Source organism: Prionailurus bengalensis, chromosome B1, assembly GCF_016509475.1.
Source record: "Prionailurus bengalensis isolate Pbe53 chromosome B1, Fcat_Pben_1.1_paternal_pri, whole genome shotgun sequence".
NCBI classification, from domain to species: domain Eukaryota; kingdom Metazoa; phylum Chordata; class Mammalia; order Carnivora; family Felidae; genus Prionailurus; species Prionailurus bengalensis.
The window spans coordinates 38,905,213-38,928,829 of record NC_057344.1 but is presented as its reverse complement, the minus strand read 5'-3'; the positions used below and the strand labels follow the sequence as shown (position 1 = coordinate 38,928,829).

Below are 23,617 nucleotides of genomic sequence, written 5' to 3'. Positions count from 1 at the left end.
AATAGTGGAAATAAATTCAAATGCTGGCTTCTCTCTTTGCTATCTAGAGCTTATGATGAATGGAGAGGACAGGGATAGAAGGGATGACATGGAATTAGCTCTTGGAGAATTGGACTCTGTCTGGGCTAGTCTTCCTTTGACTGGTTGCCCTGAGTTAGATTAATTAATTTGTTGAGTTGTGTGCAGTTACCTTCTTTCCTGAGGGATTATTTATTCTGAAGTCTAGGCATGTTGAGGTGATTGATAACATACTTCCAGAATTGGTACTCATCCCTTACTGAATTGAGAGTAGTAGTTATAGTCAAGGGAGGGAGGGGGCATATGGCAGGGGAGACTTAACACTTGGTTACTCTAGTGTCATTTTTATAAACAGGACTTCTGATTGGATCCCTGGTTCAGTTAGACACAGTGATAAAGCAGTGACCAGGGAGGGACAGTGATAAAAAGCAGTGACCAGAAGCTTAGGAATATGGCCCCAGCTGAGTGGGCCAGAGAAGATAGGGGATAGAGAGGTGAGGAAGAGCAAAACTTTAATCCTTCTGTTTTTTTTTTAAACCTAATTGTCTCTTTTATTATTAATAGTAATATTTAGACTAGAGAGTATATATGTGAAATACTGATATTTTGCCAAACTAGCCTCAAGTTTGCTTCAGTATTAATCAAAACTGAGAAAATATTAGTGGCAAACAAAATAAAATAAACCGTCCTCTAAGAAAGACTTGGTTGGTAATGTGGCATAAGGATTTTTTCTTAGCTGATTTTTCTCTAGTGGTTAGGTCTCTACTGCTCAGAAACTTCTAATATACCTCTGCTCCTTCAAATTGACTACCAAATAAGTGAATACCGAAGTCCAGACTCTCTATTGTTAATCTGCTCCTTTGGTGTAATCATCTGCTTCCATACTATTTGAAGTGCAGTCCATCAACATCACCTGGGAGCTCATTAGAAATGCAGAGTCTCAGGCCCTAACCCAGATCTCTTGAGTCAGAACTAGAATTTTGACTAGATCTCCAAGTGCTTGGTATGCCTAGTGTAGTTTGAGGACTGATCTATTTAATTTTTCCTATCTTCCCTCTGTGCCCTACAGTCACTTTAACTGGGCTAGCTGTTATTTTCAGAACATGTTCTTTATTTCCTCAGTAGCCTCCCTTTCCTCAAGTGATACCATTTTCCCACCAATGTCCTTTTAGGTCACCTACCTTCTGCTTCTCCTTCCATTCATGCAGTTTATGAGGTGCCTAAAATGTGCTAAGCACTGTGATTTGGTAGGGTTTCAGACATGATTGAAAATACAGTTCCTGTCCACTGCTAGTACAAACTCTCCGGGGGACTGCTTTGCAGTACATATCAAGAGTCTTAAGTGTGCATTTCATTGGACCCCAAAATTCTACTTGTAGGAGATTTTCCTAAACTAATAACCAGAAGAGGATATAAAGAATGTGAAATATATAGAAAGTTAATCACTACAGCATTATTTACAATAGCAAGAGATTGATAAATTAAAAAAACTGTAATATACTTGTATAGTAGACTGTTACATAATCAAGAAAGTAAGATATATGTATTACTGAAATGAAAATATATTAACAATATATTATTGAATACAAAATAGATTATTAAAATTGTATGCTTAATTCCTTTACTCCAAGGACTTACAGTTGAATAAGTAAGAGAGAGATATAAAACAAATAATATAGAAATACAAATATAATAATTATGACAGCAGCAACTAACATCTGTTGTACATTCATAATGTCCTGGGCCCGTGTTCTAAGGTGTTCACATATATTATCTTCCTTTATCCTTGCAAGAACCCTATGAAGTCAAGACTGTTGTTTGTTACTTTCATATGAAGAAATTATATTATTTTCATAAACTTTAATTGCCAATATTATGGGTAAAAATCGGCAACTTTTGTTTTAATTTGTGTTTCACTGATTATTAGCAAGTTTGAACATCATTTCATATATATTGGTCATTTGTATTTACATTTCTCAGATTGTTTTTATCTTCTGCCTCTTTTTCTGTTGGGTGTATCTTTTTCTTATGGATCTGTTGGAATTTGTTATATCTTGGATATTTAAATATATATTGCAAATATTCACTCCCAGTCTATGCTTGTCTCTCTTTTATTTTTTAAAAACATCATTTTTTTAATGTTTATTTATTTTTGAGAGGGGGAGAGACAGAGTTTGAGTGGGGGAGGGGTGATGAGAGAGGGAGACACAGAAGCTGAAGCAGGCTCTAGGCCTGGAGCTGTTAGCACAGAGCCCAATGTGGGGCTTGAACTCACTGACCTGAGCTGAAGTCCAGTGCTTAACTGACAGAGGCACCAGGTGCCCCTGCTTGTCTTTTTAAAAAATATTTATTTTGAGAGAGAGAGAAAGAGAGAGGTGAAGAGAGAGACAGAGAGAGACAAAGAGTCCCAAGCAGGTTCCACGTGTGGAGCTTGACATGGGGCTTGATCTCCAGACTGAGATCATGACCTGAGCTGAAGTCAAGAGTTGGATGCTTAACCAGCTGAGCCACCCAGCTGCCCCTATGCTTGTCTTTTACCTTTGTTTATGTTATCTTTTATCATTTGTCTTCACTGTCAGACTTGGGGTTGTCATTCTTGATTTTTAATATTGTCTGCTTGCCTTTAACCCTTCTCACTAATAAACCATTGGGACTGTTACTGACTTAGAAAATAACATTTCCCCCATTGGTCATATATAAGAGCACTGAAGTTCCAGTTCTTCTGATTAACCTATAGATATGTAATTGCATGGGCTTTTGAACATGTATACTTTGATCACCCTGAAAATCTATTTTCTTTTGTCTGAATATGTGTTTGTTGGATTATTATGTTCCAGATAAGGGAAGTATTAATAATACCACCATCTCCTTACATTTTTAACTGAGGTGCTCTTGTACAAAAGGTGATTTGTTCTCAGCTTTCCTAAGCAAAATTAGGGATCTGTAATCACTCATTTCAGTAGTTTTTGTTCAGAAATTTATGTGCGCTACCAACCTCAGCCAGATTTTATCATGGGTGAATAAAATGTATAGGCAATCTCTAACTTTCGTATGTGAATCCCCCAAATTTATTTATCATTATTTGGAACTTTTATTTTTCCACAGAAACAAGTCAGTTTCTAGGTTTCTAGCAAGCCCAAACAAGCATTCTTAAAATTAACTCTTAATACTAAGTATTATTTGAACTCAACCTAAAAATTGTAGTTGATCACTTGATCTTTTTATTCCAATTGTAGATGTAAAAATAGAATAAGACTTTAATCCTCAGAAGGTGGTGATCAGAGACTGTGGGGTATGTGGGTAGGTGAGTTGGGAGTAGAGAATGCATAAATACCTTTAAAACTATAAAAGTGAAGATGCCTCTGGGTGAATCATTTATTCTCCAATGTTCTGTGTTTAAGAACAAAGGTAATTTGCATTCACTCAGTATTCTTCAGCTCATGCATTCTCTGTTGATAAACACCCTACCCCGTGTTTGTGAGAATGACTTGCTACAAAAATAGGAACGACTTGCTTCCTACTGTACTTCTTGCAATGCTTGGGTCCAAAAACAACTTCACGGTTAATAGCATTGTTTTTACTCACTGAACTAATTTAAAGCCATTGATAATAGCAACCAACAACTTTAACACCACTTGTAAAATACTCCCAATAAATCAGAAATGCTAAGAGTACATTTTCCTAGGTATTTTGTGGTTGTAGTTTTTGCTGTAGGCATAGTGGAGGTGGCCTGAGAGGAACAGGCTTTGTTCCTTTTTGTCAGCTGCCCTACTGTTTCTTGAGGGCTCAGTTGTTTAATCCATGGGAGCTCTAGAATAATAGCTCTCAAACTTGAGCATGTCTAACAATCAGCTGGAGGAGTTAGGTGAAAATTCAGGTTCTCCTGCTCCTCTTCCAGGAATCTGATCCAGTGTGCCTGAGAGTTCAGCGATCTGCTGTTCATCCAAAGTACCCAGGCTGCTCTCTTATGATGTTTCCTGGACCAACAGAAATATTGTTCAGAATGTGTTGCTCCTCCTCATGTTACCTTTCTCAGATATGAATCAGAGCAAGACAATTCCTAGATCACCTGCTTCTGTGGGTGAGGCTGATGAACACTGTCAGGGGACCAGTATACAACTTGATGTCCCTGAAGAGGTAATTGACCGAATGGGACATAAAAGTTCTGAAATAATTCTTTACTTTTATCATGTTTATGTAAGCATTTTATTTCTGAGAAGTTTACTTACTTTGGATTACTTAGTTTGTGTCTTTGCAAAATCTAAACATGTAAAATTGGAACTTTTTAATATTAAAGGTAGTGTGAGTGTCCCTGACAGTGCTTAAGTTTAAAGAATGGAGATCTTCTGAAATCAAATCCAGATCACTCTGTCAGTGTGTGTAGTATCTTTTACCTATCAAGTGCTCATTATTACTTTCCTGAAGCTGGGTTACTGAGAACTTATCAGTGGAAAATTAGACAAATAAGATATTTAATAATATCTTACTTTGTTGGGACATTGTGAATGAATGACTTTTCTGGCGATTAACAGGAATATTCAGTACCTACATATATTTCATTTTAAATTAAAATAAAAAGTTTGGTGAAAAAATTTATCAACACTATTTATAACTAGTGTTGTTTGTCTGAGAATTAGAATTTTTTGTTAAATTTCTGTTTTTAGGACCTAATGTTCTCTTTGGTGTCCTTCTGTACCTTGCCTTGACAGATGTGTGTTTTATAAATCATTTTATTTCAGCTCATGCACATTTCTTCATAATAGGCATCTGTTAGCAGCTAGAGATGAGATACTTGGTATTGTCTGGTCAGGATTTATATATTTTGCAGGAAGAACCAGTTCCAGGGTGGTAGACCTTAGGATTTTCTTTATAGTATCAATTTCATGATCATATGGTGTTTTTCAAGAGGGGTACATGCTTGGAAATACTTTGCTTTGGTAAAATTAGGTGGACTCTATATTTTCTTGTGGAAATTAATGCAATGATTGTATTACTCCTAATATTTCATGTGCTATTTTAGCTTAAGTTATAGCCTGAATTTTATAACTTTTAGAATGTTTGTATTTGTCCAGAGACACCTTTTTTATCTACACATACAAGTCGGTAAATAACTTACACTTCAAAAGTAGAAAAGAGATTTGATTTATTTCATTACTCAACTGCCTTCTTGAGAAGAAAATTATGGCTGATTCTCTTACTGTAATCAAGAGCAATCTTTAGCTTGTCTTATTTGTAAGATTTAGTCTTGGGTGTTAGGTGTTTCACTAAAACACATAGTTGTCACCCAAGAGGTAACTTTTAAGTTAAGAGAAATAGAGATATAGCAAACTAAGGTGAGAAAACACTTATTTCTCATTATTGACACCTTGAAGTCACACTTAGCACCTATCTTTTCCTTCCTGTCAAAGTGCCAAATGGCATGTTTTTTTAGAGTGGTTTTAATTGTTTTTAGAGGTTAGTGGAACCTTTGAAGTAACTAAAGACACATTCATAGTTTGCAAAGCTTAGATAAAGGTGAGTAGGCAGATAGTTTTCATTTATACAGTTTGTGTGTGTGTGTGTGTGTGTGTGTGTGTGTGTGTGTGTGTATGTGTGGTATTTCTGCCAAGGCTTCCAGGCTTTTTTGAGGTTACTGAGTTTATAAGGACTCAGCAAAAACATTTTTGAACACTTTCTGTGGGCCAGTGTCTGTCTGCTTTGTGTGTGATCCTTTTGATTGTTCTCAGTACCTAATCTTCCTACCTTTTTTTTTTTTTTGAGTATATAAATGAGCATTTGTGAATGTTACTTTCGAAGTCTAGTTGATTTCTTTGGTGGGATCTTGATTTTGCTGGGCTGACTTGTAAAGTTCTGTGTGGTTTTTCAGTCTTCCCTCCTGTTCCTGAAATCCTGCATTGAATGCTCTGTGCATGTGGAAAGCTCCAGCCTCCTGAGTAAGGACCTGAAGCAAGTAAGGAGAGCTGTTCAGAGGCTTAAAAAAGTGTGTTTTTATCTTGAAAATCTGTATCTTTATATTGTCTGCTTCATTTATGAGTTTTAAACCTTATCACAAGCACACAGGTCCAGAGCCTGAGGAAGGCAAAGGTGGGAAGTAGTAGGTAGGGAAACAGAAAAGGCAAAAACAAAGTCTTAAGTCACGGGTCTGTACATTTGCTGTCTAAGGTCTCACACATCTATCATTACTAATTATGAAGTGGGAAAGGTGGAGGATATATTGTGAACTGATAATATTTGGTTGCTGATTTTCTTTTAACTCTTTCTTTGAAGCTCTCTAACACTTAGCTACTTGGTGCCTTGGTGAAGGAGCTGTGAGGAGAACTTGATCTGTAGGTCTTAGATTTGTTTTACAGGAGGCTTTGTTACAAAGGAGTGTTTATCATCCTATTTTCCTAGCCCCTAACTTTCTACATCACACTCCTCAAAAAATAAAGCCTCTGTTACTATTTTGTTTTAAAGTTTAAATGTTTATTTTTGAGAGAGAAAGGGGGGGGGGAGGGAGGGAGGGAGGGAGAGAGAGAGAGAGAGAGAGAGAGAGAGAGAGAGAAGGGCAGAGAGAGAGGGAGACAGAATCTGAAGCAGGTTCCAGGCTCCAAGCTGTCAGCACAGAGCCCCATGCAGGGCTCAAACTCACGAACTGGGAGATAGTGACCTGAGCTGAAGTTGGACACTTAACAGACTGAGCCACCCAGGTGCCCCACTCTGTCACTATTTGTAATAAGTCATGATGTGCTGTGAATGCAGAGTCTTGCCCAGTGTGGGAACTGTTCCAAGATGGGGGATATAATCTTCCCATTTGGTCAGAAGACAACTAAAATGGGTCCAAGATGCAGATTATCAAGGGAGATGTCCTTTGGGTTGGCACAAAGCCTGCTTTCATATCCTTCCCTCTGATTTTACATCAATGCAGCACCTGGACTCTGTCTCTGCTCTGGAGCCCCTGCCATCCCTCCTCCATGGAGGAGTGGCAGAACCTCCACTTGCCCTGTCCCAGGGGACTGTGCTTTCAGGAAATGGGCTGTGTGAGTAGACAGCAGCTGGTGGGAAAATGAGGCTGTACCTCCAGGGGCTTTTAAGAAAGCCATGAATTCAGCTCTTGTGTTCACACAGTAAAAACAGGCTTGGCAGCAGGGCTAGAGAGTGACTAGGTGAGGAGCTGAGTTCTCATCTTTGCCACTGTCTTCCCTTTAGTCTTGTAGCCCATTTCCTGCTTTGCTCTTTGGTTTTGATGCTGTTTTTAACCTTTAGAAGTTAAAGATTTGGCCTTTCTGTTACCTTGTTTGTCTCCTGGCTGTTTTTGGCCTCTAACTCTTGAGAGGCTTTCTGTCCCAATTTTATTTGGTGCTCTTACTGGTGTTGGAATATCTATCCAATTAGCTTGTCAAGGCAGTAGGGGCTGGTTTTAGGGGAATTGTAAATTCCCAACTTATAAATTGGGCCATCCTCTTCTCAAACACCAGTGTTTTTTTTTTTTTCTGCTTGTTTAAAATGCAGGCATATGTCAAATATCTTCTTAATGTGAAAAATGCTGCACATGATAGAATTTGAATATCTCTTTATAGCCATGTAAACGGAAGGAATGGATGATTTTGTTTATTGGTTTTCAGCAATACAAATTTCTTAATTATAGTGGAAGAGCAGAATATATTTGGTTGAACTGTAATAATGAACAGTGTCAGTGGGATAACAGTTCCTTGATAAGTCTTATGATTATTTCATTAACAACTCATTTGTACTTGAAACCAGCAGAAGTATACTTATGGAAAAAATGCTGATGAGGGAGCATGGGGCAGGCTGAGGACAAAGTACAGGCTAACATCCCCCCCACCTCCCCACCAGGTGGGATCTGTGTGATATTCCCCCAGACACTCCTGGCTACCCAAGAACCAAGGAAAGAGGTTTAAGTGCTTGCCCTGGTGATGTGGGAAACAAAGGCAAATGGAAAATTAAATTCCCTTACTGCCTACAGCCCATTGACAAGTTCTTGAAATAGGCAGAGTGACCTCCCTCTAGGAGCTCAGCTGCCTCAATGATGACTTTGCTAGGGGCAAAAGGGACTTTTGGCTTAACATTATCCTGACCCCCAGGATTCTGTAAATCTACTTTAATCTATAAAAATTCATTTAGAAACTTCCTTTGTCTCGACTCGCCCAAGATATATGCTGGCAATCATACTCCAAGCTTATGGCCCCCTGATATATATCCGAAGGGCCTCATGACTGAGATTTTACTAAACGGTGTTTTCCTAACAGCTAGCCTCTCAAAGTCCTGGAAATTTTGCTTCCAAAATACCTTAGAAATGTACTCTATCCCTCACCCCCTCCCAACCTGAAGGTATATGATCAGGTACCCATCACAACCCAAGTGCAGCTCTTTCTGCTCACGGGTCCTGTCCCCATGCTTTAATAAAATCACCTTTTTGCACCAAAGATGTCTTCAAGAATTCTTTCTTGGCCATCAGCTCTGAACCCCACTGTCACCCCAAAATACCATCAATATGAGTGTGAACTGTTGGTTTTTTCATTGCATACATGCAGAAACAAATATAGAATAAAAAGTGTGGGGGTTACCTGGGTGGCTCAATCAGTTGAGTGTCCAACTCTTGATTTTGGCTCAGGTCATGATCCCAGGGTCATGGGATCGAGCCCTGCATTGGGCTCCACTCTGAGCGTGGAGCCTGCTTGCTTGAAGTTCTCTCTCTCTCTCTCTCTCTCTCTCTCTCTCTCTCTCTCCCCCCCCCCCCCCCCCGCCCCTTTCCTGCTTGTGCGCTCTCTTTAAAAAAAAATAGAATAAAAATTGTGTACCTGTATGTGTATTTCTCTGTGTGTTTGTATTCATTTCCTGTGGCTGTTGTAATAAAGCACTATCAGTGTGGTGGCGTAAAACAACAGAAATTTATTCTTTTATAATTTTGGAGGCCAAAAGTCCAAGTGAGTTTTAGGGGCTAAAGTGCCAGCAAGGCAGTGGTTCCTCTGGAGACTAAGGACGAGGAATTTCCCTGCTATTTCCTGCCTCTAGAGCTGCATTTCTTACATTACTTACAAGGGGCATTGGGCCCCTTCTTCCAACTAATAGCATAGCACCTTTTCTCTCACTCTGCTCTCCTTTCTTCTTTTCTCTATCAAATCTTGACCCACCTGAGCAATCTGGGTTAGTCTCCTCATACCAAGAAACTTAATCACATCTTCAAAGTCTTTGCCATATAAGGCACCATTTACCAGATAGCAGGGGTTAGAAAGAACATGGACATGTTGGGTGCGGGGGGCTTATTCAGCCTGTTGTGAGCACATGCACTTGTGTGTGTCTGTTTAAAACTCTCTGTGTTCTCTGGGCTGGTCTATAAGCAGGTATACCCCAGAGGGAGTGAGCATACCCAGTCACCCAAAGTCTAGTTCTTGTGTCTAAATAAAGGGACTAGGCCTTTGGCTTTTTTTTTTTTTTTAAAGAAATGGCTGATTCTAGGGAGAAGCCTGGAATATCCTATTGTAAGATAATGGAGACATGTCAGTAAACCGCACAGAAGTCAGATAGAACTTCCACTGGCCAAAACTGGGCAATCTGAGCATTGAAATAAATAATGAAAGTAGATTATAACCCACTGAATAAAATAGTGAATTCAGTCACTATTGATAAAAATAAATAAATTTATAGGTTGAAAGTTTGATGAAGAATGGAGTATTTACATACTTTGTAAGTATTTTTCAATAGCATGCTTATTAATTACAAAGAGAGAAAATTGAAGTTGACAGTGGAGAAGCCTGGCAGATCAAAGTGAGTATGAGTAAGTAGTGGGGCAGTTTAAAATTGCGTATCACTGGAGGATGCGAAGAGTAGAACAGCATCACTTCTGTGATATTCATGTCAAAGATGCCTAATCTGAATTTGATCATGAGGAAATGTAAAGACAAACTCAAGGTGAAGAACATTCTACAAAATAACTGGACTGTAATTTTCAACGTTTATTTATTTTTGGGACAGAGAGAGACAGAGCATGAACGGGGGAGGGGCAGAGAGAGAGGGAGACACAGAATCGGAAACAGGCTCCAGGCTCTGAGCCATCAGCCCAGAGCCTGACGCGGGGCTCGAACTCACGGACCGCGAGATCGTGACCTGGCTGAAGTCGGACGCTTAACCGACTGCGCCACCCAGGCGCCCCATGGACTGTAATTTTCAAAAAGTGTCACAGTTTTGAAAATCAAGGAATATGATGTAATAGTGGGGTCTAAATAGCCAGTTCGAAGTTCTAAACTTCACTCTATGAGGACCTGGTTAGTCCATTTGTTAGCGGATCCCTGATTTAATTATTTAGGTCTTTCTTGGGCTGGTTACATTCTGCATAGAATACTCTTCACATCTGCCTGCCTGCAGGGTAAGGTCTAGGGTGCCAGCATTTCACAGGCTGGGTGGGAGAAGAAGTCTAAGCATTCTAACATCCAACAAACAAATCCCTATTTCCACTATGGTATCTTGTATCAGTTGTGCCTTGTGTCTCCCTAGCCAGAGATGTTCTTAAAAAGTAGAGGTGGGGATCTGAGGATTTAAATGCTTGATAACCATTCCTTAGTACTAATCCTACTAGTTTTAACCACTCCTTTCCCCACCTTCCCTGTCCCCTTGGCCTTTAAGTACTGTGTGGTGTGACTTGGATTGGTTCTGTTCTCTTTTAACAGGACATAAGGTACCTGCCATCCTAAATAACTTCCTTTTTGCTCTTAGCACTTTCAGCCTTCCCTAGTGTAATAGTTGTCTAGGCTGCCATAATAAAGTACCTCAGAGTGGGTGGTATAGACAGCCAGAGAAAAAATTATTTTTATCACAGGTTTGGAGACTAGAAGTCTGAGATCAGATCTTCTGAAGCCTCCTCCTTGGCTTGCAGATGGCTGCCTTCTCCTTGTGTCTTCATATGGTCTTCCTTCTGTGTGTGTGTCTGTGTCCTAATCTCCTCTTCTTATAAGGACACCAGTCATATTGAATTAGAGCCTACCCTAATGACCTTATTTTAACTTAATTACCTTTTTAAAAATTGTCTGCAAATACAATCACATCTAAGGTGTTGAGGTTTAGGCCTTCAGCATGTGAATTTTCATAACACCTATCTAAACATTGCCTTTTGCAGCATTGGCACTAAGCCCTGCCTGCACTTGTGATGGCATGCTTGGTGCCCTGTGTCCACAGGCCTGACTTCTGCTGGGCGATCGGAGTGGATGGGATTGACTAGGATCAAGTGTGAAGTATAAATGTTGGAACCAAGTGTTATGTTCTTAATGACTTATGAAATACTGTTTTTGTGGCCTTTAATTTAGCCTTTAATCTTCTCTGGCTTAAAGCATTTTCTAATACTCAACTCTGACTGACTAGGAGGCTCTCATATCCTCTGAACACCATACTGAAATTGAAATGGTAATGAAATTAAGGAGCATACCATCCTCCTCCAACTCTTCTGTCAGCCCCTACTCCACTCTTCCTCTGGCCCCATCCCTCCCATCCCAAATTCAGTGACTTTTACTTCTGAAATTTGCTCACAGCTTTCTGCTTTGTCCTCTTAATTCTTTGCAGCTAGACAATTGGAAGAATTATTTTACATCCGTAGTGTTTTTCTTGTGTCTAATAGGTAATTATAGTCAGTAACATCTTGAGAGTTAGAAAATGTAAGTGAAAATTCTTTGCAAATCTGAAAAGCCATGTAAAATGTAAGATTGAGATTTTATTTGAATATTTAAGTGCAGGGTATGTTTTGGTAATCATGTCATTGTAATGTTACCACAGGGGAGAGGTCTGTGTTATTCCTCCTTAATGTAGTAACTGCGAAGGAGGTACAGAAGTGTGAAGAATCTTTGTGCTTCAGAATTTGAGATAAATTTGAGTAACACTCTTTATCGATAGGGAAGCTAAAGTCCAAAGACTAAGCATTAGTGTGAGATTGAGTGGAAATTCCAACTGGGAGTGAAGTCTGGATCATCTGACAGTCCATTTGCTAATGTTACTTCATACCCCCTACTTCAGTGAGATTTATGTTTCTAAAGTGACTGTGATAAAATAAAAGAACATATTTTATTCAATTAGTAATACAGAAGAAAAAAGTAGTACCAAATTATATGGGTCTTCCGTCAAGCTGCTTCTTTCAAATAGGATTTTTCAAAGACCCGCAAAAATTATTGTAGAGATGGGTATTGTAGAGATTTATAACCTTTGGCATGGGAAGAGAAGAATAACTAATGTAAGTAAATGAATTTTATTTCACTAGGCAAGGTGGAAGAATGTTAATGCTTTGATTTAGGCCTGAATGTTAGGTTTTAGGCTCCCCCATAATTGTCATAGTATGGAGTGCTTTATCACAGTGAAAGCTTTTAGTGTATTTAACTCCTGGGTAAAACATCCCTTTAAAAAATGTTTCTCTTCTCTGAAGTCTGAAAATGCTTTGAGTACTGCTTTACTTGCAAGCTTTAGCACAGATGTGCTCTATGAACCAGTGTCAGCATCTCCTGGGAACCACCCCAGATCTGATTAATCTACATTTTAACAAGATTCCCAGGTGATTCATGTATATAAGAAAGGATGAAAAACATTGGTCTAGAGCAATGGTTTACAAAATATAGTCCCTGGAGCACCAGCACTAATATTACATTCAAAATTGTTGGAAAATACAAATTCTCAGGCCAAACATCCCAGACCTACTAAAATACAAACTCTGGGTGAATCTCCAAGTACATGTTTTAATAAATCGTGTAGGTGATGCCAAGTCGTACTGAAGTTTGAGAGCCACTCTAGAGCAATGTGTTTCCAACAGTTTTGATCATGACTCATGGTGAGATACACATTTTACATCGTGATCTGATATACACACACCTGTGCATGTACACAAGTAATTTAGGAGTTATATAAAACAATGTTTAATCTTACTATGTGCTGTCATACTCTGGTATTTTCAATTTTATTCTCATATATATATGTGTGTGTGTATGTGTATAAACTTATATGAAAACCTGATCAAGCCACTAATGGGTCATGAGCCACACTTTAAAGAACCATGCTTTTGAGCAGGGTCTCTTCTTTTTTTGTTGTTATTTTCTTTTTTAAAAAATTATTTTATTTCATCATGGTATGTACTCTTTAATCCCCATCACCTATTTTACCCACTCCTCCACCCCTCCCCTCTGGTAGCATCAATTTATTCTCTATACTTAAGAGCTGCGCAAGGTCTTTTCTTCAGTGCCACGACCCCTTTTGACAATCTGGTAATGCTATGTACCTCTTGTCAAAATAATGCTTTTTAAGTACATACAGTAACATACATGGATCTACAGTAAAACCAGTTATATTGTTTAATACATATGTTTAATGATTTATGTTTAACAAAATATTAAATTTGTGATATGGTAATGCATTTCTTTATTCATAATTAAATTTAGTGGTGTTTCTAGTAACTACTATCGTTTCAAGGATGAGTATGAATTATATTTTTAAGATATCTGCAGTAACTGTTATATGATGTGAAAATGGCTGTGATTTCTACTGGTGCCAAAGTTACAGCTACTGATAATAATTCTATGGTTAGTTGCATATATTAATATTTGAAAAAAAAAGCTAAATTTCAGTTTAAGGTAAGTGAAAATAAAGATGTAAGTGTTGTTGTTTTATTTTTTTACCATTTAACTTCAGACCTCCAGAATTCTATTGATATGGAACTGAGGCTTAGAAACCTTGCTCAAGAGAAATGTTCCTTAGAGAACAGTTTTCAGGCTTTAAATTGAAACTCTATGCCAAAACATTATCTTCCTATAATTTCTTAAAACTGGTGCTTTATTGATGGCATCTTTTCTAGCACCATAGTAATGGATTTTGCCTTTAGAATTTTCTTTTTTGTTGTTTTACTGAGACCTTGGGAAGTCACCTGGAAGCCCAAATCCAAGCTATTGATAATGTTCCTTCTCTAGTTTTTCCATATCTCAGTATATGCACGCATTTGCTCAGGTCAGATTCCTGGGAGTCCTTCCCTGAGTCGTGGGTTCTGCATTCAGGATTTGAATCTGGATTCCACAATTTACTAGCTGTATAACCTTGGACAAATTACTTACCCACTCATTGCCTCTTTCTCTAACTATGAGACTTGGATGATAGTAGTGCCCATCTCCTACAGTTATCCTGAGTATTAAATGAGATATTAATGTATTGCATTAATGTAACCAAGTCCAAGGTGGTTCTGCTGGCCACACAGTAGACCAGAAAGTCAAGGGCAAGATGTTGGGGGATGTAAGCAATTTTGTTCAGAAAGCCAGCAATCCAGTGGTGGACTAGGACTATTGTCCCAAAGAACCATCTCCCCAAGCATGAGATTTGAGTTTCTTCTATGTTAGGAAGAGGGGGAAGCAGGACAGAGTTGGAGTCTAAAGGTGACTGATGTTTGTAGACATCTGAGGAAGGTCATGTAACTTTTGTCCTTGGTCAGTTAATCTTTACATATAGGAATCTGGTCATGTCATTCTTATAAATCTTAAACATAGTATAGTCATTTTTGTACATACTTCCTTATTTCCTCGGGTGAGGTAGATTTTGGATGGAAAATAGTTTTTGCAAATCTTGCTATAACATGCCTGTGTGCAGGGCTAAGCAAAAGTTTCTAAGCTATACACCACAGTACCAAGGGAAATCGTAATAAGGAGTCAGACAAGCTAAGTTTCTCCCTGCTGCATTAGAACAATAATGTGCCTGGACTAAGTGGTTAGTAAATATTACTCATTGCAATTATCCCTGAAATCACCCTTTCTCTCATTTCTTAAATCCAATTTATCAGAAAATTCATGTAGATCCTTCCTACAAAGTATATTTCAAATTCATCTACTTCTGCCTATTTTCATTGCCATCATTCTACTCTAAGTTTCCATACTCTCTAACTTGGACTCTTAACTGGTATTTGCTTCCTCTTAACTCATTTCAATCCATTTACCCCATAACAATCATATGATCTTTTAAAAGTTTAAATGGATGATATTTAAAAAAAAAAAATTTATATACTTTGAGAGAGAGAGAGAGTATGAACAGGGAGGGGCAGAGAGAGAGAGAGCAAGAATTCTAAGCAGGCTCCAAACTATCAGTGTGGAACCCAACACAGGTCTCATACTCACGAACTGTGAGATCATGTCCTGAGCCCAACTCAAGAGTTGGACGCTTAACCAACTGAGCCACCCAGGCGCCCCTAAATGAATGATCTTTTAAATGGGTTAGTGAGTCACCATATATTTCAAACCCTTCCCTGGCTTCTCATCAGACCTTTCCTTGACCTACACATCATGTGTGTTTGGCTCCTGTCTCCTCTCCTTACTTTCTGCTGTGTTATTTTCTTGGTCAGTCTCTAAAGTTTCCCATTTACCCACTATTCTGTGGCCATGTTGGCTTTTCAATCATTTGAGTAGCCTAATCCTTTCCTGCTATAAGGCCTCCTGCTATATGACCCTCTCTCTGCTTAGATGGGGGAGTCTGTTCTTCCCTGGCTCTCATCCTTCTCATCTCTACAAGTATTAGTTACTCAGAGAGCCTTCCTTAACCGCTCTACCACGATACCTAGGGCATCACATTCCTCTTTTACCAGTCTGAAGCTCCCTAAACACATCAAAACATTGATATTTCATCTCTGCTGGGGAAAAGGTTAATCAACAGCTTGTGAATATCAAGCACATAACTCCCAAGAGGAGTATACACCTTTATCAAAAAGATAAATTTTACACAGTTGAACATTAAGTGATTGTAGAGCTATTTTAAGAAATAAATTGTTTCCTCAAACTTGTACAAACTAGCTCTTTGATATTGGTAGGAAAGAACAAAGAGAGGCCTACCTGTTGAACTGGTCTGCAGTAGGGTGATGGAGTTAATCATAACCCCATCATGGGCCTTCTCACTACTGTCAATCATTTCTGCTCCAAGGAATATAATAGAAGTCATAAAATTTCCCTCTATGAAGTAGCTGTTTGGTTGCTGATAAAACTCTGTGCTTCTGTCTCCTGAACAGTGAACGGTTATGTTTGCTGCTCAGACATGAGAAAAGAAGATATCTCATAATTAGAGGGTAGAAACCAGGGAGGGCAGTGTCTGGATTTTGGTTGATTTTTGGGTTCAGGGTAAAGTGGCAGAAGAATGGCTCCCTGATTGAACTAGGCTAGATTTCTCTGTGTTTTACAGTTTCTACCTTGTTACTTATTTTAAATTAATACTAGGCCAGAGAAGGGAGGGAGGCACTCCTGAGTTTTGGCAGTTGCCTAAAGCAGCCAGGAGGAAGGACATAGGAATTTAGAATCATGATGTGAACCCACTTTCACAGTCACCTTTGTAGCTTATCTTTCAAATAGGGGACTTTATGGAATTTCAGAGAACACTGGGACAGATGCTTAAATTTAGGAGAGTTAGTATAAATGGGATGAGTGGCACTTATACTCTGTGCCCCCTGTTTGGCTGAATGGTGTTTCTGATTACATAAAAAATAAGGTCTTTTTGGGGAAAGACTTCTTTATGTTAGCATATTTTAGTAGAACCCATACACAAATATTCCTGCTGTGTGCTATAGGTATTGATAATCATTTGGAACATGACACATCTAAGAATAAAATACATTTTGCTAATTGCAGAAAAGTAACATAAGTTTAATTTAAAAAATTCTGCCAACCCACAGATAACATCATACTCAATGGTGAAAAGCTAAAAGCTTTTTCTCTAAGGCTAGGAACAAGACAAGGATGTTAATTAACTCTTGGCCACTTTTATTCAACATAGTGCTGGAAGTCTTAGCTGCAGCAGTTAGTCAAGAGAAAGAAATAAAAGGTATCCACATTGGTAAGGAAGAAATAAAACTGTTGCTATATGCAGATAACATTATATTATATATAGAAAAATTAAAACATCCACTAAAAAACTATTAGAACTGATAAATGAACTTGGTAAAGTTGCAGAATACAAAATTAATATACAGAAACCTGTTGGATTTCTATATACTAATAATGAACTAGCAGAAAGAGAAATTAGGAAAACAGTCCCATTTACAACTGTATCAAAAAGAGTAAAATACCTAGGAATACATTTAACCAAGAAGGTGAAAGACCTGTACTCTGAAAACTGTAAGACATTGATGAAAGAACTTGAAGCTGACACAAATAAGTGGAAAGATATACTAGGTTTATGGACTGGAAGAATTAATGTTAAAATGTACATATTAATCCAACAGTCTACAGATTCAGTGCAATCCCTATCAAAATGACAGTAGTATTTTTCCCACAACTAGAACAAACAGTTGTAAAATTTATATGGAACTGTAAAGGACCCTGAATGGCCAACGTATTCTTGAGAAAGAAGCACAAAGTTGTAAGTATCACAATCTCACATTTCAAACTATACTGCAAATCTATAGTACTCAAAACAATATGGTTCTGGCAACAAAAATAGACACATAGATCAATTGAACAGGACAGATAGCCAAGAAATAACCCCATACAGGGGCGCCTGGGTGGCTCAGTCGGTTGAGCATCCGACTTCGGCTCAGGTCATGATCTCGTGGTATGTGAGTTTGAGCCCTGTGTCGGGCTCTGTGCTGACAGCTCAGAGCCTGGAGCCTACTTCAGATTCTGTGTCTCCCTCTCTCTCTACCCCTCCCCTGCTCATGCTCTGTCTCTCTCTGTCTCAAAAATAAATAAAAACATTTAAAAAAATTAAAAAAAAAAAAAAGAAATAACCCCATACTTATATGGTAAATAACTATGACAAAGAAGGCAAGAATATACATTGGGAAAAGACAGTATCTTTAGTAAAGAGTTAGACAGCAGCATGCAAAAGAGTGAAACTGGACCACTTTCTTACACCATGCACCAAAAATAAACTCAAAATAGATTAAAGACCAAAATGTGGGATGCCTGGGTGGCTCAGTCAGTTGAGCATCTGACTCTTGATTTCAGCTCAGGTCATGATCCCAGGGTCATGGGATCAAGGCCTGTGTCAAAGCTCCATGCTCAGTGTGGAGTTTAAAATTCTCTCTCCCTGTGCCCCTCCCTAGCTTGTACTCCTCTCTCTCTCTCTCTCTAAAATAAAAAATAATAATAATAATAAAAATAATAAGGACAAAATTGTATACCTGGAATCAGGAAACTTCAAATGAAAACATAGGCAGTCAACTCTTGGACATCACCCTTAGCAGTATTTTTCTGGATCTGTCTCTTCAGGCAAGGGAAACAAAGCAAAAACAAACTCTTGGACTACATCAGACTACATCAGACTAAAGAGCTCCTGCAGAGCAAAAGAAACCATCAACAAAACAAAACAAAAACATACTTGAATGTGAGAGGGCATTTGCAAATGATATATCTGATAAGGGGTTAACATCCAAAATATATAAAGAACTCCTACAACTCAACTCCAAACAAAACCATAAATAATTGATTAAAAATTAGAGGACCTGAATAGACATTTTTCCAAAGAAGACATACAGATGACAAGAGACATGTGAAAAGATGGTCAACATCCCTAATCATCAGAGAAATGTAAATTAAAATCACAGTGAGATACCACCTCACGTAGAATGGCTAATGACTATTATCAAAAAGACAAGAAATAACAGTTGTTAGGATGTGGAGAAAAGGGAACCCTCATGCACTATTGGTGAGAATGTAAATTGGTACAGCTATGTGGAAAATAGTATGGAAATTCCTCAAAAAATAAAAAATAGAAGTATCATATGATCCAGTAATTCTACTTCTGGAAGAAAAAAAGAAAACATTAATTTGAAAAGATGTATGCACTCCTATGTGTATTGCAGTGTTTTTCTAATATCCAAGATACAGAAGCAACCCAAGTGCCCGTCCACAGATGAATGAATTGGTGTGATGTGGTATACATATATGTGTGTGTGTACATATACATATATATGTGTGTACACACATATATACATACACGTGTGTGTGTGTGTGTGTGTGTATATATATATATATATATGTATGTATGTATGTATAAATGGAATAAAACTCAGCCATAAAAAAAGACTGAAAGCTTGCCTTTTATGATACTATGGGTGGGCACCTAGAGGGTATTTTGCTAAGTGAAATAAGTCAGATGGAAAAAGACAATACCATATGATTTCACTTATAAGTAGAATCTAAAGAAACAAAACCAGCGAACAAACAAAAACATACTCAGAATAGAGATAAATGCAGAGAACATAAATGCAGAGAACAAACTGGTGGTTGCTAGGGGGTTGGAGGATGGGAGGATGGGCTAAATAGGTGAAAGGGATTAAGAGGTACAAACTTAATTATACAAACTTAAGGTACAAACTTAATTATAAAGTAAGTCATGGGGATGAATAGTATAGTATAGGGAATATAGTCAATCATATTGTAATAACTTTGTATGGTAGCAGATGGTAACTATAATTTTTGGGGTGAGAGTTTTGTATCACTATGTTGTATACCTGAACTAATATAATGTTGTATGTCAACTGTACTTCAATTTAAAAAAATAGGGGCACCTGGTTGGTTAAGTGTACAACTTTGGCTCAGGTCATGATCTTGGGGTTTGTGAGTTCAAGCCCTGCATTGGGCTCTGTGTTGACAGCTCAGAGCTGGGAGCCTGTTTGGATTCTGTGTCTCCTTCTCTCTCTGCCCCTCCCCTGCTTGCACTCTGTCTCTCTCTCAAAAATAAGTAAACATTAAAAAAATTTTTTAAACAAGTATTGTACCATAATTCTGCCCCCCTCCATCAAGCCAAAGTTTTCATAAATTTCTTATTCCCCTATAGATGTATGTTTATTTTTCTATACAATTGTAATCTTTCAGTGATCATTTTGTATTTTGATTTTTGTTGTATTATATTTTTTATGTTTCATTTTTAATGGCCATGTAGCATTCTGTCAAGAAGATATTTCATTATTGCTTAACCATTCTCTTGTGGTTGGTTTGTTTTATGATGTATTTTTAATATGTTTTTAATGATAACTTTTTTTTTTGTTTTAATTTTGCAGGCAGAGACATTTGTTTGGGTTAACAATGCATCGTCTCATTCCCAGAGTGTTGCCAAGGCCAAATATGAATTTTTATTTGGCATATCTAAAGAGAAACCTCCAGATACTAGTAAGTGTTTCCCTACCCTCTTCCTTTAGGTAACAGATATGAAGTGCTACAGAGATTTCAGATGTTAAAAGCTGAGATTTCTTCAACCAAGAACTGATCTGAAATTACCCAGAACAAACTACAAGAATCACATCCTGCATTTTTCACTTTTATATCTTAGAAAGATTGTTTTGATGAATAAAGTGAACAAGTTTCAAAAAGGTAGGAAGGCAGTAATGAAGGTGGAGAAGTACTCAATCAGTACATGATAAAGGGGATATGAGTTGTCTTGGGAATTAGCTAAGAAAGGGATATTGCATTTGGTTAGGAGCCTGGGTGTGGAGCTAGACTTCCGAAGTTTGAATCCTGGCCTTGTAACTTATGAGATGTATGACCTTGAGTAAGTTATCTAATCTGCTTGTGCCTCAGCGTTTTCATCTATAAAATGGGACTATACATGTTGTAAATAAGATAGTATACATGTCTCAGAATTCTTTTGGGGGTTTTAAGTAAATTGACGAATGTAAAGATCTCAGAGCCACGTTTGGCATGTAACGAGTGTTATAAAAGTGTTTGCTAATGTTATTGTTTATTGTAATCATTATCATCATCATACCATATTTGAAGTTGATATTTAGAAGTATAGTCATGACTTTCCTCAATTCTATCACTGTCTGACACTGATTTTTGTTTTGGGTAGTCAAGGTATCTGACCTAATGTAGCTGTTGTTCAGTTGAAAAAATCAAATAATACCTGCATTTTTGACTTACATGTTAGATAAGATTAGGTAATGGACCCCCATAATATTTGGGGATAGCAAGAATGCAGTGTATATGCAACCATTTAATAATTTCTTTTACCTAATGGTGCATATTTATTAGATATAGCGATAGTTGAGGACTCTTGATGAAGAATAAAACAGCTAGGTTATTTTTTAAAAATCATTCTGCTTTAAAAAAATTTTTTTTAATGTTTATTTATTTTTGAGAGACAGAGCATGAGCAGGGGAGGGACAGACACAGAATCTGAAGGAGGCTCCAGGCTCTGTGCTGACAGCTCATGGGACCAGAACTCATGAATTGTGAGATCATGACCTGAGTTGAAGTTGGATGCTTAACTGACTGAGCCACCCAGGTGCCCCAAAAATCATTCTGCTTTTATTATAGTGCCCCAATTTGTTATTTATCATTCAGCGTAAATACCTAACTATTCTGGGCTTGAGTTTTAGGGCACTTACTCATCTATTCATTATTTCTCAGACAGGGTATACTGATTTACCCAAGACTATTTAAAACTCCTTGGCATAGCCTTTGCATGTCACATTGTGATTTTGTGCTGATTAGAGGTGTTTTTTAATTTTTCTTTCAGAAAAAGTATTTTTACTTTACTATGTAGAGATAGTATCAAATGTCTGCATAGTTCTCTGACTTGGTGGGTGAGTTTGGTTATTCCTTACTCCTAGGTTTTGAGTAGTTTTCTCTGTATACCTGAGTCAAATCAAAATGACATTTTAAACCTGTTTTTAGGGGCGCCTGGGTGGCGCAGTCGGTTAAGCGTCCGACTTCAGCCAGGTCACGATCTCGTGGTCTGTGAGTTCGAGCCCCGCGTCAGGCTCTGGGCTGATGGCTCGGAGCCTGGAGCCTGCTTCCGATTCTGTGTCTCCCTCTCTCTCTGCTCCTCTCCCGTTCATGCTCTGTCTCTCTCTGTCCCAAAAATAAATAAAAACGTTGAGAAAAAAAAAAAAAACCTGTTTTTATTTGCCTTGGTAAAAGCAGTTAGTATTATTTGTGTCTGGTGTGATGTTATTCTGCAGATGTGAAAGTATGCATGTATTTATTGAGTAAATATGTCTCAATAACAGTTATGTGTAGTTATCTGTACTGGGCACTGTGAGGGTGCAAAGAAATAAAGACATAATTCTTTCCCTTTAGGAGCTTATTCTTTGGTCAGAGAGAAACATATCTGTAAGTGATTGGGGGGGGGATGATCATTTTCAGCTGTGACTTCATGGAGAGTTAGAAGTTGAACTTTTTCATAAAGAATGACTAGTGTTCTGATTAGTAAGGTTTTAGGGGAGGGCATTTCAGATTGAGGGAATGGAATGAGCCAAAGGTATGGTGGCAGAAAATAAAAATTGTTTCATGGACAGGAAGGAGATTAGCCTGGTTGGTTTAAATTTAGAAAGATAATCGTTTAAATGGGGGGCAAAATCATTTGGGCCTAAGGCAGGATAGAGTTTGCATTTTATCCAGGTGTGCAGAGAGGAAGTGGCAAATCAAGATGAATTGATCTGGAAATTGGAACAGAGCAGCAGAAGCTATCGGTTACAATAGGAGGGTTGTAAAATGCAAGTTTATATTGACTTGGAAAGTATTCTTTTCATATCTTTTTTTTTTTAATTTTTTTTTCAACGTTTATTTATTTTTGGGACAGAGAGAGACAGAGCATGAACGGGGGAGGGGCAGAGAGAGAGGGAGACACAGAATCGGAAACAGGCTCCAGGCTCTGAGCCATCAGCCCAGAGCCTGTCGCGGGGCTCGAACTCACGGACCGCGAGATCATGACCTGGTTGAAGTCGGACGCTTAACCGACTGCGCCACCCAGGCGCCCCTCTTTTCATATCTTTACAAAGAAATTATAGCATATTTTTTTTCATTTCAAAAACACTGTTGAAGTTTCTTTACATAGACTAGTCATTTGTCATCAAAACACTGCCCAAATTCAGACGACTGTAGAGTTAAGGTAGTAGAGAGAATAGGACAGTGGTTCTATTTGAATTTGATTGATAGACATATCTCTTCCCACAAAGGTTTTTTTTTTCCATTAAAAAAGAAAAAAAGTAAATTAAATAAGTGACTTAACAGGGGCGCCTGGGTGGCGCAGTCGGTTAAGTGTCTGACTTCAGCCAGGTCACGATCTCACAGTCCGTGAGTTCGAGCCCCGCGTCAGGCTCTGGGCTGATGGCTCAGAGCCTGGAGCCTGTTTCCGATTCTGTGTCTCCCTCTCTCTGCCCCTCCCCCGTTCATGCTCTGTCTCTCTCTGTCCCAAAAATAAATAAACGTTGAAAAAAAAAATAAGTGACTTAACCTAGGTGCTCCAGAAGCAGCCTGCTGGAGAAATGGATGCATCCCCAGTAATACTCAGGAGGCATCACCTGACAGGTGGTACCCTAGCAATGACATAATCAGATCAGGTAAGGTCCCGTGGTTTGTGATCCTCTGTGAGGCCCAAGGAAAATGTCACTGCTACAGGGAGAGAAGGTTTAGACTTTGCCATTGAGCAGCAACTTAACATGAGTTGTTGGAGGTTCTAGGGGAAACAAGTCAAGATTATTTGCAAACTATAGCTTATTGCAGGGATTTTGAATCAGTGGCAAGGCTTAGAATGTTGGATGGGGTACAGGAGAACATGTGAATGGTGGAAGAATCTTTTGGCGTGGAATTAAGATCTAGATTCTCATTATCTGTTTATCACTATAGTGAAAAGAAAGAAGTGACTGTGCTTCCTTAATTTCTGTGTTCCC

The 23,617-nt window shown here is 38.3% G+C and overlaps 1 protein-coding gene across 2 annotated transcripts in view; it reads left to right on the top strand.

Annotated features, from left to right (window-relative positions):
* The window catches only part of PSD3 (pleckstrin and Sec7 domain containing 3), a 674,080-nt gene that overhangs the window by 133,758 nt on the left and 516,705 nt on the right, over nucleotides 1-23,617 (top strand). For both annotated transcript variants that reach the window (XM_043562534.1, XM_043562543.1), the window contains exon 2: nucleotides 20,006-20,114. In XM_043562534.1, coding sequence (XP_043418469.1) covers nucleotides 20,006-20,114 — 109 coding nt within the window. The remainder of the gene's footprint in view (nucleotides 1-20,005; nucleotides 20,115-23,617) is intronic.